This window comes from Saccostrea echinata, unplaced genomic scaffold (genome assembly GCF_033153115.1).
Source record: "Saccostrea echinata isolate AGI-Se365-2 ecotype Australia unplaced genomic scaffold, CSIRO_AGI_Sech_v1 ptg000060l, whole genome shotgun sequence".
NCBI lineage: Eukaryota > Metazoa > Mollusca > Bivalvia > Ostreida > Ostreidae > Saccostrea > Saccostrea echinata.
This window is the reverse complement of record NW_026889809.1, coordinates 1,375,994-1,389,804: the sequence shown is the minus strand read 5'-3', so window position 1 is coordinate 1,389,804 and position 13,811 is coordinate 1,375,994. Positions and strand designations below refer to the sequence as shown.

Sequence of the window (13,811 nt, the reverse complement as noted above, 5' to 3'; positions counted from 1 at the left end):
CAAGCATTTTTGATGATGGATGATTTGATAATTTTTTATATACTTATGGGGAAATGCATAATATTTTAACAGCAGCTAATTACAGCTAATTTCAGACTGGTTCTGAGTCTAATTTTCTACCCCTGGTTGTACAAAGGATAGCTAGCAGCTGTCATCAGATGATAAACTAGATTTACTCCCTGTCTAAATAGGAATGATAAATGGTGTAATTGATAATGTTATTAAGGATTGGTTTAACAGTAAATTATATCACATGTATATGTATAATTAATTAGCATGCAGCATTTCCATTATGATACTGATATAAATGACAGCTAGTGGAACAAAAATAAGTCGGACATGTTTGGTTGCCTCTTTACTTAAGTTCATCAGACCTGGCATTGACTTTATCTACACAGAACAGATTATTTATAGATGATCTTTCATTAATGTTTTCAGTTTTGGTTCGTAGAATAAATATATTGATCCCTAGGTCCTGATAACTTCATTTTATGTATTTGCTCTAAATGGAGGAGCAGGCTGTGTGTGTATTTACTTTATGTGGGAAGAGAAATGGTAACCATGTTTAAATTGATTTTATTCAGACAATGGATAAGAAAACAAAAGATACCAAGAAAAAAGATGGGAAGTTTGTGTCAGCAGCAGCGGATGATGGAGACGGGGCCAAGGACAGGAATCCAAAACGTGCACAAAAAGCCGAGGCCAAGGACGTTAAACCTCCCACGGAGAGGAAGAAGCCGAAACACGTAGGAAATGATAGCAAGAGTGTGGTGGAAATGGGAACTCGTAAAGACACAGTATCACCCAATCTACGCAGCTCACAGACAGCTGGCAATGATACAAAAACATGTTATTTCTTTAAAGACGAGGACTATCGCTTCCCAGGAGTCAAAATTGCTCTAAATCCTCGCAAATACAAGAAATTTGATACCCTTTGTTTAGAACTGTCTCGTAAAATTCCAGGACTTGGTTTTGGAGTGCGATCTGTCACTACCCCTACAGGGCATACTCGGATATCAAATCTAGATGCTCTGACACACGAGGGTAAATATATCTGCTCTTCCAGTCGTGTGCATGTGAGGGGGCTAGACATGAGTCGTGTGGGTGGAAGAGAAGTTTGGCACTTTGCCAGACCCCCGAGTGGCAGAAGACTACTGAATCAAATTCTGAGGGAGGATGGGGAATTCAGGGAGCCTCGCTTTAAGAAATCCAAAAAGCCATATGATATGGCCACAGTGTACAATAGAAACCAACCTAAAAAGATCACGGTGCTGAAAAATGGTGATCCAACTTATAGACATGTGTTGTTGTTAAATCGAAGGACAGCACAACAGTTTGAACAAGTGCTTTATGATCTCAGTGAAATGTTTAAATTTGCTGTAAGGAAGTTATGTACAACAGAGGGTAAAAGGGTATGTTAGATTTATTTGGCTTGTGTAGATTTGACAATTTTAAAATATCAAGAAGTTTAACACTGAAAATGACATTTAACAAGGGTAAGGGTTTGTTTTGTGTTATTATTTCTATAGATTGGTGGGTTGAATCAGCTGTTTATGGGACCAGATACAGTTGTATGCTGTGGGTCAGAGCCTTTTAAACACATGGATGGAAGCGGGTACTATGCCACACCCAGAATCATGTCTCGTGTCTCCCTGAACACGAGAGGCTCTGATCCTGTAGCCAGTCGCATGAAGATGAAGAGAAACCGCTTGACCAATACAAGTAAGTAACAGCCACTGAGGACAAGAAACACAGTCACTAAACACTTAAGGAATGATATCTGCCTAATACAGCTTTGTAGATACAGGGGAACAATATGTCTTCCTTAACAATGCTAAAGATTTACGCTGTTATTCTGATCATGTTCCACATTTCTAAAACTAAGGAAAATGACTGATGTTTTTGTGAAATTATTTAAGAGGGAGAATGGAAGGTGACTGTGAAGACAAATGGACATCCATCAGCCTCCACACAAGCTCAGGTCACCATCACGGTGTACGGACACAAGGGGAATTCTGGTCCTATATCGCTCGGCAGCGGAGATGGCAGCAACTTCAAATCTGGTAGCACAGACGATTTTGATGTAAGCATGTGGACATATAGAAAATAAACGTTAGAATCAGGCAGAGTAGAAGATTTGCTCACAATCAAACTTCTTGGAGTTTTTTACTGATGACTTTTATTCTGTTGTAGATTTCAGTGGGAAATGTTGGTGAAATTTACAAGATTCGGATTGCCCATGATAACTCTGGAGATTCCCCGGGCTGGCTTTGTGATGAGGTAATGTGTTTATATATATTCATTCTATACACATTAGAAACATGAGTAAGAAGACTACTTATTTTGTGAGTGTTGTAATTTTTGTTTCCTGTTCAGATCAAGATGAAGGACAAGGACACGGATGAAGAGTTGACCTTCACATGTCGACGGTGGCTCGCGCGAGACGAGGATGATTATGAGATTTGTCGAGAGCTTCCTGCCGTCAGGAAAGGAGAACCAATTTTACCAGGTACATGTAGATTGTCATCCTGTCGGCTAGCTTATCATTGTTACCAATTTTACCAGGTAGATTGACAACATGTCATGCTATCTGAATCAGTGTAACCAATTGAAAAGACAAACTTGATGGCATTGGAGATAAATGAAGTGAATATATAATTAAGCTCCTGATAGAGTTTTGATTTTTTTTTTAATTTTGAAAGCATTATGTAATTGGTGATGTTGACTTTCAGTGGTGCGGTACAATGTGTATGTGACAACTGGTAACCTGTGGGGAGCCAGCACTGAAGCCAATGTTTACATGACGATGTATGGCGACCGTGGGGATACGGGGGTCAGACAGTTATATTCTCCCTCCAAAGGATGTTTTCAGCAGGGCAGGGTAAAAAAACTTACTCTAGGCATATAATAAAGTGGAGAAGGAGGTGGGGGTTAATGTCAAGGATTTTTTTTTCTTTTTGAAAATAAATTTTGATATTAATTTGTCTACCAGTATTCTTGCTTCAATTTTACATTGCTACGTGATTTTATCATAAATTATCCATGTAACAGAAACAAATTATTGTATGTAGGTACACGTATATATAAATGTAATGAACAATGATGTTTAAAAGTCATAAATCTTTAGATGTAACTGTATTTATAACAACTTGTTACATTTGTTTAGTCTCTTTATCTACTACATGTTCATGTATTAAGCTGAATATGAAAATCTGTGGGTATCTCAGATGACCTATGAAGTCATTATGTTTGTATTCCAGACTGATACCTTCACTGTGGAGGCTGTGTCCTTAGGTCACCTGAAGAGGATCATTGTGGGACATGATGGTACAGGGGGAGGTAAGGCAACTATAACACATACTGGTACATAATACACACTCAGTGTTTAAAGTGTATAATATTTTATATAGTTATACATAATACACACTCAATGTTTAAAGTGTATAATGCTTAAACTATAATTTAGTGAAGAAAAAAACTGTGTTCCAGTGATAATTTTCAAGACAATTTCCTAAATCCTTGTACAGAGCTCTTTTTTCCAGAAGATTTGAATAGTCTTAACATACTGATAGTTCATTACTTTACTGTCTGACAGGAAATGGATGGTACCTGGAGAAAATCGTGGTGAAGGAGCCCTCTGGTAGCAAAATGCACGATGAATCTGTCTTCCACTGTGGAAAGTAAGTGCAATATAGAATTAAAAACAAAAATTAATAAGCGAGGTTATTTATAAAGTCTCTCCATTATAATTCCACCAGATGCTCTCTGCAAACAAATTCAGTAAAATTATAGTATAAGATGAGCCCCCCCCCCCCCCCCCCCCAACTTGAGTGAATTTGCATATAGAGAAATCTTGTCAATCTGAACTCTAAATGTACATGTACATGCTTTTCCTTTGTGGTAACTTGCTCAAGAGCTTAAGTATGTATGAATTATCATGTGGAATTATTAGACTTGTGCTCATAAGAGAGATACCTTGACTGCAATAAATTAGCAAATATAATCATTTGGTATATTTTTTTAAGGCCAACAGATTTATTTTTATAGATGTGTTGCATGCAAACACTCACTTTAAATTGACTTTGTGTATAGATATAAATAATATTAGGTTTTTACTTTGATATTTTATTGTATAGATCTGCTGTATTAGGATGTTAGATGAGAGATTTTAAAAGTGTCCCCCATTAATCACGTAAACTTTCCGTTATTTAAGGTGGCTGGATGAAGGCCAGGATGATGGGAAGATTGTGCGTGAGCTAAAGGTTCAGGAAGAATATATGGACGATATCCTGGAGAAGCGAAATGTGAGTTTCCCTGACTCGTGATAGTGTGCTAGTTCCAGCACATCATAGCGTGCTAGTCCCAGCACTGGGTACCATGTATTGCATGTTTTCCTCTGTGTGCTTCACTGTTTTTTGTGCTGTTTAGCGGTATCAGGGTTTACGCCATCAGACCTTTGCTTTCTTACCTAATTGCATTATTTGAATGACTCAGAAGAAAATATTTTTAAAAATTTGATAAAATTATTTGTCTTAAAATTTATTTAAAAAAATTAACATGTGGATATTTGGCAGAGTTCCTCCATATTCTACTGTTTTCTTCTCTGTACCCTTTGCCTGTCTAACCAACTGCCTTTATTAAATGACTGCTGTCTCTGGGAATAGGGTGGTTTTTGACCTTATCAATGTACCTGTTTTTTAACCTGTAATTTATGAATAATCAAAGTTATAAATAACATCGGTTTATATTTATATTATATCTGCTTTCATGAACTAATGTAAAATATACGTCAGATATATCACTGGTACAGGAAGCAGAGGTGTTTTATGGTATTTTGTGTTTATATCAGCTACATTATTTTTTGTGAGATTTTTCTGTGTCTCCCTTACTGTTGAGTTTGTTTAGCACTTTACTGTTTCAGAAGTTTCTAGTTTGATAGAATGAATAACAATTTATTACTGATCTCGTTCAAATAAATACGTAATGATAATTTTTATATTTGAACATTAGAAATGAATTTTAATGTCCTGTTCTCTGTCCATTTGTGAATTAAGATAATATTTATTTATTTATTCCAGAATTATACATTTTATGTTTTTATGTGGTAGAAATATCTGTCAGAACTTTTATTATTTAATAGTTTCCTTTTTCTTTGCCCTCTATGTTGTAATAACGGATTGTCAGTTCTACAAAACTTTTCCCGTGTTTCTTCATTCTGATATGGTTAGACAGTGAAATGTTAATGTCTTAAGTTTATAGTTTTCCCAACTAATTTGATTTCCCAGTTAAAATTGGCTTGATGTAAAACTTGATTTTGAATGTCTAGTTAATATTGACTTGAATTTGGACTTGAATATCTAGTTAATATTGACTTGAATTTGAACTTGAATATCTAGTTAATATTGACTTGAATTTTCCTGATGTCTTGATAGATTCAGAATTGCAGTCCACTGGACTCCGATTATGTGAGCCTTACCCCGAGTGTACTCAATCACAAGTTCACTTGTCACTGAGTTTTCTTGAAACATCAGAAAGTCCTCACAATTATAACTACATTAGGTCTTCAATATTACACTGTCTAGTGATTATTTAAAGGCAATTCACATTTCTTTCACCATAGGATATTTTTTGGATCACGACAAAAATAAATGATTCAAATTAATAAGGATCATAATTTCATATTAAGTTTCTTCACTAAACTTGAGTATCATTTATGTTTAACAGTAAATTCCCTGTAGCATAATGTCTTTTGAATGTAAAACCCTGAGTGATCCTATGTACTGACTAACACTAACACTGATCTGAAATAAACACTCTGAACACCTCTGGAGTTTTTGTGTTGTCACTAATTGAGCCTCCTCTCTTCACAGTGGGAATATGAGAAGTGGAAATTTGAGAAGGACTGCCAGGTCAAACTGTACTCCCTGGCCTCGGGGAAAGCCATAAGGATCAAACAGAATGGGGCCATTGATGCACTCGGCAACGACCTGGATTTCCATGGTAGCTATCGTTTATAAACGCTAGAAATACGGCCTTAAAACTTTTACTGAGAGAGGATTGACTACAGCACTAGCTACATAAAGCTATGCAGAGCTACAATATTAAATGATATGCTAGCCTAGCTGCTATGTAAAGATAACAATTTAAGTGTTGATTTAAACAGTGCGTTCAATAGACAAATATCCGGCCTAGCAGCAAGGCTAGTGCTATGACATTAAATACAGCCTGATATTACGAATGATGCATTTTACTTGTTCAGGATTGGGTGTGTCTGTGTCCAGTTTTATACAATCACCATTTACTAGGTTATCTCTCACATTGGTTCAGCATGAGCAATTCCCTTTCTGTTTGAAGGAGAATGTTTGTGACTCGATTTTGAAATTTGGCATTTTCAAAAGATGACAGAAATAGTTTTGAGACTAAGTAACCCATGTAAACTCAGAAAGGAGCAAAAAATTTCAATATTTTTGTTATTGCAATATTAACACTTGAAAGTAAATTGCTGATCAATAAATTTAATTTGGAGCTTCAATCAAGAGAGCAGGATTGCATGCCACATTGGACAGTGTTAACTGAATTTTTTTTTGTCTATTTCAAATTTTGATGAGACAATAACCAATTAAGTAGAGTAAAATGAATTAAAGTAAATTTCCCAGTATTTTCATCACATGGTAGGCAAATAAACTCAGGGCTAATTTACAGTTTGTGGATAAAGGATTGAACAAAGTAATTACTTTTTATAAATTCTCTGGTGATTTTTTTTTATTTGACATATTTGATAAATTATTCATTAGTTTTCAAGGCAGGAATGACTAGCAAACAAAGGACAGTGTAACTATTCTCAGAATGATGGATAATCAAATAGGAAGACATTTACATGTTTATAAATAATTAAAAGCAATATAACTTATAAATATATGCAGGCCATGTAGAAATAATTGTAGCATGATATCATGATGACATATAATCAAATGGGAGGAAATTTAAGTTTTTATATAAGTGAAATAACTGATAAATTTATGTGAACTACGTAGAAATATCTTAGCTGGGTATTCACAGTGATATATGATTATTATATGGTGCTGACTTTATGTTTTATCAACTAGCCTCATCCTCTTTTATGTTTCTGAATGTATAATCGCCAGAAATTCTCTGAATGTTTTAAAATCATTAGTACTTTATTACTATGTGTAATATATTCAAATCTCTTGCCATATTTATCAGAAGTGTTATATAAAGTTAAAAGTTAACAGTATTACATTAAAGAATGAATTTCCTTTCCCTGCTACCTGTGTGGTTAACACATTTATTGTTATGAGTATTTTCAAAAGTATCTGAGGGTACAGTAAAAACACAGTACAGTGAACGTACTTATTGAATTCACAGTCAAGTGATTTTTATTCCTGTAGCATAAAAACATGAAAACAGACCAAAAAAACCCAAACAAAATTAAAATTGTCCTAAGCTTTCTTGGTGACATAAACGTTTGTTTTGTCTATATATAGCAGTGTTTAACGTGGTTCAGCGGAAGGTCATGGTCAGAATGTTCAACAGTGTCCCTGACCCAAACTCCTTCATCTCCATTGACAACGGAAAAATGGTCATGCATGTAAGTCAGTCATATCTGTACATGTCTTAAAAGTATGTCTCTGCAATGATTTGATAAATGAAGATATATACAATAAGCAAACTTAAGTGAGAAATCTTTGCTTTATTTGCTTTATTGGCAATTTACTGAAATTTAAGACAGAAGTCAGTTTACATACTGAAAATTTCAATAAAACATTGCATCTAGTTCATAGCCTTTCCTGTATGTCTAAATTCCTAATTCACTCGGGGACATTAAGCCCTCTGTTTTTATCCATCATCATCCACTGAGCTTTATTCATACACATCTGAAAATTTAAAATAGCTGAGCAATAGTATGTTTGGATGAAAGGAAACAAAGATGTTTGCATATCTTTACTTAAATATTAGTTTTCAGTACATTGAAATTTTGTTATCTGTTTGATGTAACATTGTAGAAGGGCAGTGGTCCATACTGTGAATTCAGACTAAGGGTTCAGGGGGACCGGTCCATTATGTTTGAGTCTGTGAAGAACCCACTACAATTTCTGACTTTTGGTGAAGATGGGCACCCGGAAGACGTCAGAGGAATATTAGACAAAGAAAAGACCAGGAGGTTCTATGTTTACTGCAAGGTGGGTTCTCAAGTTTTTATTGTTTGACAATACTCTACTAATTGTGATAATTTGCAAGCATCTTCATGTGTTCTATAATAACTTATTATAAATGTTCATGTATTAAAAACAGATTACCGGTATGTATAAAAACAAATTAAAGAAATATTTCTCATTAGAAATTAAAGAATGAGATGATTTTTGTTTAGTTTTGCATGTGTTAATTTTGTAGCATGTCATGATTACTAATTAGAACTCGGTCCCAGAGATAAGAATGTGGTTAATTTTTAGTGATTTTGTCGTAGGGTATGTTCAGACATAGAGGAGTGGTGATTTTCTCCACCTCCCTGTATCAGGCCATCAACATCAACTCCGATCTGTCAATGACTGCGCTAGGTACACCCTCCAGTAAAATGGCACAGTTCAGAGTTCACAAGGTCACAGAGAATGGGGTCAGAATGTTTGAAAGCATTTCCCATCCTGGAAAGTACATTCGCCTGAAGGACGGAAAGATTGACTGTCAGGTATAAGTCTGTATAATCAAAGTAATTTGACTGATATAAGAATCGTTAATCTAAAAAAGTGGAGTTTGAGAGACTTAAAAGACATTGACAAGATTGAATAACAGAAAAAATCTTTCAATTTTCTACGTTACCTAGTTCATTCTGTGCTTTCATCATTTTCATTGAACAATTTTAGCCAGACCATGAAATCGTCTGATCAACAAACTAATTTAGAATTGGATGAGATGTCTGTCATAAATTAACGTAATCCACAAAATTGTATTTTTTTGCCAAAATCACATAAAAATAAATGAAACCTCAGTATTTAAATGTACATGTCACTTCACACCATTTGATCAGTTTTGCATTGGCAATATCATCTGTTTTGTGGAAAACAGCACAACCTGGATAAAAAAAAATCATGCTCACAATTGTATTTGACTTATAATTGATTGTATTTAAAGGGAATTCGAGATGAGGCCTCACATTTTATTGTGGAGAAACGCAGAGCAGGGGGATATGTGAGCTTGCAGTCAGCTTCACAGAGAGGCTTGTATCTGGGAATGAAGCCTGATGGGAGAATCTGGCCGACAGTGGACACAGGGGTCAACAATGTCCACCTGTACCCACAGGTTGTGGAATGTAAGAAAGCAGTATACATGTACATGTATTTTACTTGCCTTTGCACCCTTTAGAACTACAGTCTTTAATGTTTTGTCACATTGTTATAAATAAATATTATAATTCCACAGTGTAAGGGAGACAAACCTATATTTTTATGGAAAAAAAATGGAGGATTATTAGAAATTTTGATGTGGAATTGATATTCATCAGCAAAATGTAAACGAGAATTAACAAAGTCTATCATTACATGCCTTGCTTCTGCATAAAATGAACACAAAAATACAACAGTTAAAACCTTATTTAAGTAATTAATGTTTTATTGATCCCCCCATCCTGATTGACAGGGGGAGCGAGGAAGACACCTAGCATTGCTGAGGTGGAAGAGGAAGAAGAAATGGAACCAGCGATAACGGAATCTCCACTGATAGCGACCCCACAGCCCATTAAACCAGGCCATGCAGGTCGGTACTAAATCATCCAGGACAGGATTTCTCAGAAATTTCTTACCCCCCTAAATACTACATGTAGCTGATAAGACTTCATTTAAACATGTTCAGTCCCTCCAGATTAACTATCACAATGGAATAACCCCCCATCTCACATTAATGTTGATTTCCTGACCTTGCAGTGTTTTTGACCGAGGATGCTCAATATCGAGTTGGGGGTAAGTATTGGATATTAAGTTTCAGTAACCCACCCTGCTTTGCTGCTGATATGACCTAACCAGTGTTAACAAATAACCCTATGATTCATTGATATTGACAGATGCACATTTATGATTTTATTTTCCCAAATATATAGGTGCTAAAATCACTTTGTATACCCAGTATTTTTACATCTTATTGCTGCAGTTAGGATTAATTTCACCACTTTTAATATCCATTAACCAAACATCATGTATCCACCTTGATACATCATTAGAATTCTTTTATTATTATAATTGCATCATAAACAAAGGGAATGAAAAAATAAATATTTGAGATTTGCAAGTGTTCTATAGTTGTGGGTCCTATTTTCCAAGGATAAGACTTTAATGTTTTGAATGCAGATTGTTGCTTTTTTCCTTCCTCTTTGTGGATAATCTTTTAAGTCAAGAAATATTTCCAATAAATGTAGAGAAAAAAAAAAGTCCTCCGATATCATCCTAAAAGTTAAAGTGCACGGGGTTGTAGATGGTTTTTCCTGACCAGGCTTATCTCCCTTAGTTACCTGTGATAGTTGAATATACATATGTCATTAGATAGAGGCTGTGCCTTGTCTTGGAAATAATTTTTTTGAGATTGATGGATGTTGGTTTATATGATGTCAGGTTTAATCAGAAATAAGTTGTAACAAGTTAGATTTTTGTTTTGTTTTAGTAACATCTTAAGGTAATAAGTCACATACACCATAACACTCTGCCTGCTTCACTTCCTGTCACTCTCCATCCCTTGTCTCTCTTTTGTACACACCCCTTTGTGACCTTGACCTTGTGAATCAGTCTCTGACCTTTAGTATTTCACTCTGTACTAGATTGAGTGTATATTTTAGGGCGAGGCAGCTTTGTATTATGATCCTGTGTCTTGAATTGACTTGACAATGAGCTTTATTACATGCCTGTAACAATGCTGCGTTGTTTTTTTATTTTGATTTTTTTGAAACAGTCTAGACGAATCCCCTAAATGGAGTCACCAGAAATAACAAGAGGCCCAAGGGTCTTAATAGTCACCTTAGTATAATACAACCCTGAGCAGGAAAGGTTTTCGAAGAAATAATGCATTTTCATAATCAATAGAGTCCCACCCTGACACCAGAATCCCTGACCCAGGGGTCTTGAATTTCACAATTTTGTACAAGGCATTCCTGCTTATTATAACTCTGCACTTCAATTTTCTGCAAAATATACAAGGGGAGAGAAGAAGATAAGAATATTAAATGCATTTTCACTTTAAGATTAACAGGGCCCTGCTCTAATACCAGAAACCCCTGACCCTGGGCCAAAAATTTCACAATTTTGGAAAAGGCATTCTTACTGATTTTAACCATGTACTTAGTGTATCTGCTAAATACCCAGGAGCAGAGAAGGTTTTCAAAGAAATAATGTATATTCACTGTATAATCAATAGAGCCCCAACCTAACACAAGAACCCCTGACCCAGGGGCCATGAAAAGCACAATTTTGGAAGAGGCAACCTTGCTCATCATAACTTTGCACTCAGTTTGCTTAATATTTAGGAGCAGGAAGAAGATTTTTCAAAAAAATAATGCATACTCACTATAAAATCAATAGCGATGCATGATGGAGCCAAAGACTCTGTTTTCGGCATTCACTCCATTTCGGAGTTCGTCTAGACTGTTTTATAATTACTATATAAACACATCGCTATTAAAACTCTTCATTTCAACAGCTTTTCCGCATTTATTTCTGTCAATCAATTATGTTTTCTATCATAGAACTGAATTATAAAGGACATATTCTACTGAAATTTTAGCTTAGAGTGTATTCTGAAAGAATTTCATTACATTATCACAAGACAGGAACCATTTATACCCATTATAGTCTGACTTAAACATCGTTTTTGAATTGGGTTCAGAATGAAGTATGCCAAGCTGTAGAAACCTTATCCATCAACTCATAAAAGTGTGAAGCAGTTAAATTTTGCAAGCAGTTAATTTTTAGATATTTCAAAAAAAAATTTTCAACAAATTTCAATACAATTGTTTTAAACTTTGTCTTGAATAGTTATACATATTACCATAAACCAACTTTTCTTTACAATAACTTTTATTTGCAATTTTTAAGTTTGAAATCTATCTAATGACTAACTCCACTTACTAATTGTTCATTATAAATACACATTAAAATAAAAAGTTTGTGGTGAGAAATACCAGCCAGTGTAGGAAGGTCCTGGAAATTTCACAATAAACACGTCAAATAGAAGTTGGTTTACACTAATTAGGTCTCAGTCATTTCACAGGAAAAGTAGCTCTGAAGGAGTTCCTGGCCAGTGGGATAAATCTGTGACCACGAGACAAGGAATATGTACATGAAAACATCCCTTACTGTAGCTAGCTGTTGTATGTGTTATGAGTACATGTTTGTTTACATTTTTGTCGTGCTTTTGATAGAGGACGATTGGAACATTCATGTGTCCACCATTGAGGAGCTGATGAACGCAGAGGTGGCGCTGGTGGCGTACGGAGACAATGGTAATTCTGGAGCCATCAGATTAGAGGCACCGCCAGGGAGAGAGATTTTCCAGCCTAACAACGAGGATGGATTCAGGGTGTGTTTCCATAGCTATTGGCAAAAATTGTGGCATTTTTAAATGTCAATAACAGTAAAACATGCTTATAATGAATTGACACATAGAGCGAAGTGATTTTCATTCCCCGTGACTTTAAAATATATTCTTAACTTAACGGATAAAATGAACAACACTAAATTATAACGAAGCAAAATTGCCAATCCCTGGCACTTTGTCATGGGTGTGTTTTACTGTAAATATGTTTGGAAGAATTTGTTTCTGAATGCTGAGGAGTTCTGAAAAAAAAGAAAAATCTATTTTTGAAGAATGTAAATGGTGTTACATATATACTTTTGTAATTTGGTTATAACAAAGGTACAGTGATATTTGTTTTCTTTTTAGTCCACTCTTAAGGTTGGCAAGTTCTACAAGATTCGTCTAGAGCTACTGCCAAAATCCTCATCAAAGAAACCCTCATGGAAAGTTAACGAGGTCAGGTTAACAAATGTGGTCACTGAGCAGACCTTTGTCTTCACGTTTAACCGCTGGCTGTCCCGTGAACACGAGGATATGGAGATAATGAGGGAACTTCCTGCCATCTGGCCAGGGGAGGAAACTCCTCCAGGTAATCCTAGTTTATTGGATATTTGTGTTTGGTGTTTTCTTCAGTGAAATCCGTTTTGTGGTGTTAATTTAAAAAATATGATTATTCTGGATTAAAAACAAAATGTTCCATGGAGTAGTTATGTGCATGCTGAATTGTGTTTCTGCTTCCAGTGTTTAAGTACTATGTTGTGGTTCATACCAGTAATGTTATTGAATTGAGTTCACACCGGTAATGTGTTTATACTGGATTGTGTTTTTACTTTCAGTATTTAATTATAATAAGTACTAAGTTGTGGTTCACACCGGGGATGTGTTTTATACTGAATTGTGTTTCTACTTTCAGTATTTAAGTACTATGTTGTGGTTCACATCGGTGATGTGTTATAATGTGTTTATACTGAATTGTGTTTCTGCTTTCAGTATTTAAGTACCATGTACTGGTTCACAACGGTGATGTGTTTATATTGTGTTTATACTGAATTGTGTTTTTCTTTCAGTATTTAAGTACTATGTACTGGTTCACACCGGTGATGTGGATGAAGCGGAAACCAATGCTGAAGTTTATCTAAATATTTTTGGAGAGACGGGAGACACAGGGAAAAGAGTCCTCCTTAACTCAAACAACATCAACAAGTTTAGGAGTGGGCAGGTATAACTAGACAAGCTGTTCT

General features: G+C 35.3%; 1 protein-coding gene across 1 annotated transcript in view; it reads left to right on the top strand.

The window, feature by feature from the left end:
* LOC133175087 (lipoxygenase homology domain-containing protein 1-like) overlaps positions 1–13,811 on the top strand; it is a 60,883-nt gene that overhangs the window by 1,571 nt on the left and 45,501 nt on the right. The window contains exons 2-20 of the mRNA XM_061310214.1: positions 585–1,412; positions 1,530–1,722; positions 1,920–2,083; positions 2,194–2,280; positions 2,377–2,509; positions 2,733–2,881; positions 3,261–3,339; positions 3,596–3,680; positions 4,214–4,304; positions 5,871–6,000; positions 7,506–7,609; positions 8,025–8,201; positions 8,486–8,704; positions 9,148–9,325; positions 9,652–9,768; positions 9,936–9,971; positions 12,416–12,573; positions 12,937–13,159; positions 13,638–13,789. Coding sequence (XP_061166198.1) covers positions 588–1,412; positions 1,530–1,722; positions 1,920–2,083; positions 2,194–2,280; positions 2,377–2,509; positions 2,733–2,881; positions 3,261–3,339; positions 3,596–3,680; positions 4,214–4,304; positions 5,871–6,000; positions 7,506–7,609; positions 8,025–8,201; positions 8,486–8,704; positions 9,148–9,325; positions 9,652–9,768; positions 9,936–9,971; positions 12,416–12,573; positions 12,937–13,159; positions 13,638–13,789 — 3,300 coding nt within the window. The 5' untranslated portion in view covers positions 585–587. The remainder of the gene's footprint in view (positions 1–584; positions 1,413–1,529; positions 1,723–1,919; positions 2,084–2,193; positions 2,281–2,376; positions 2,510–2,732; positions 2,882–3,260; positions 3,340–3,595; positions 3,681–4,213; positions 4,305–5,870; positions 6,001–7,505; positions 7,610–8,024; positions 8,202–8,485; positions 8,705–9,147; positions 9,326–9,651; positions 9,769–9,935; positions 9,972–12,415; positions 12,574–12,936; positions 13,160–13,637; positions 13,790–13,811) is intronic.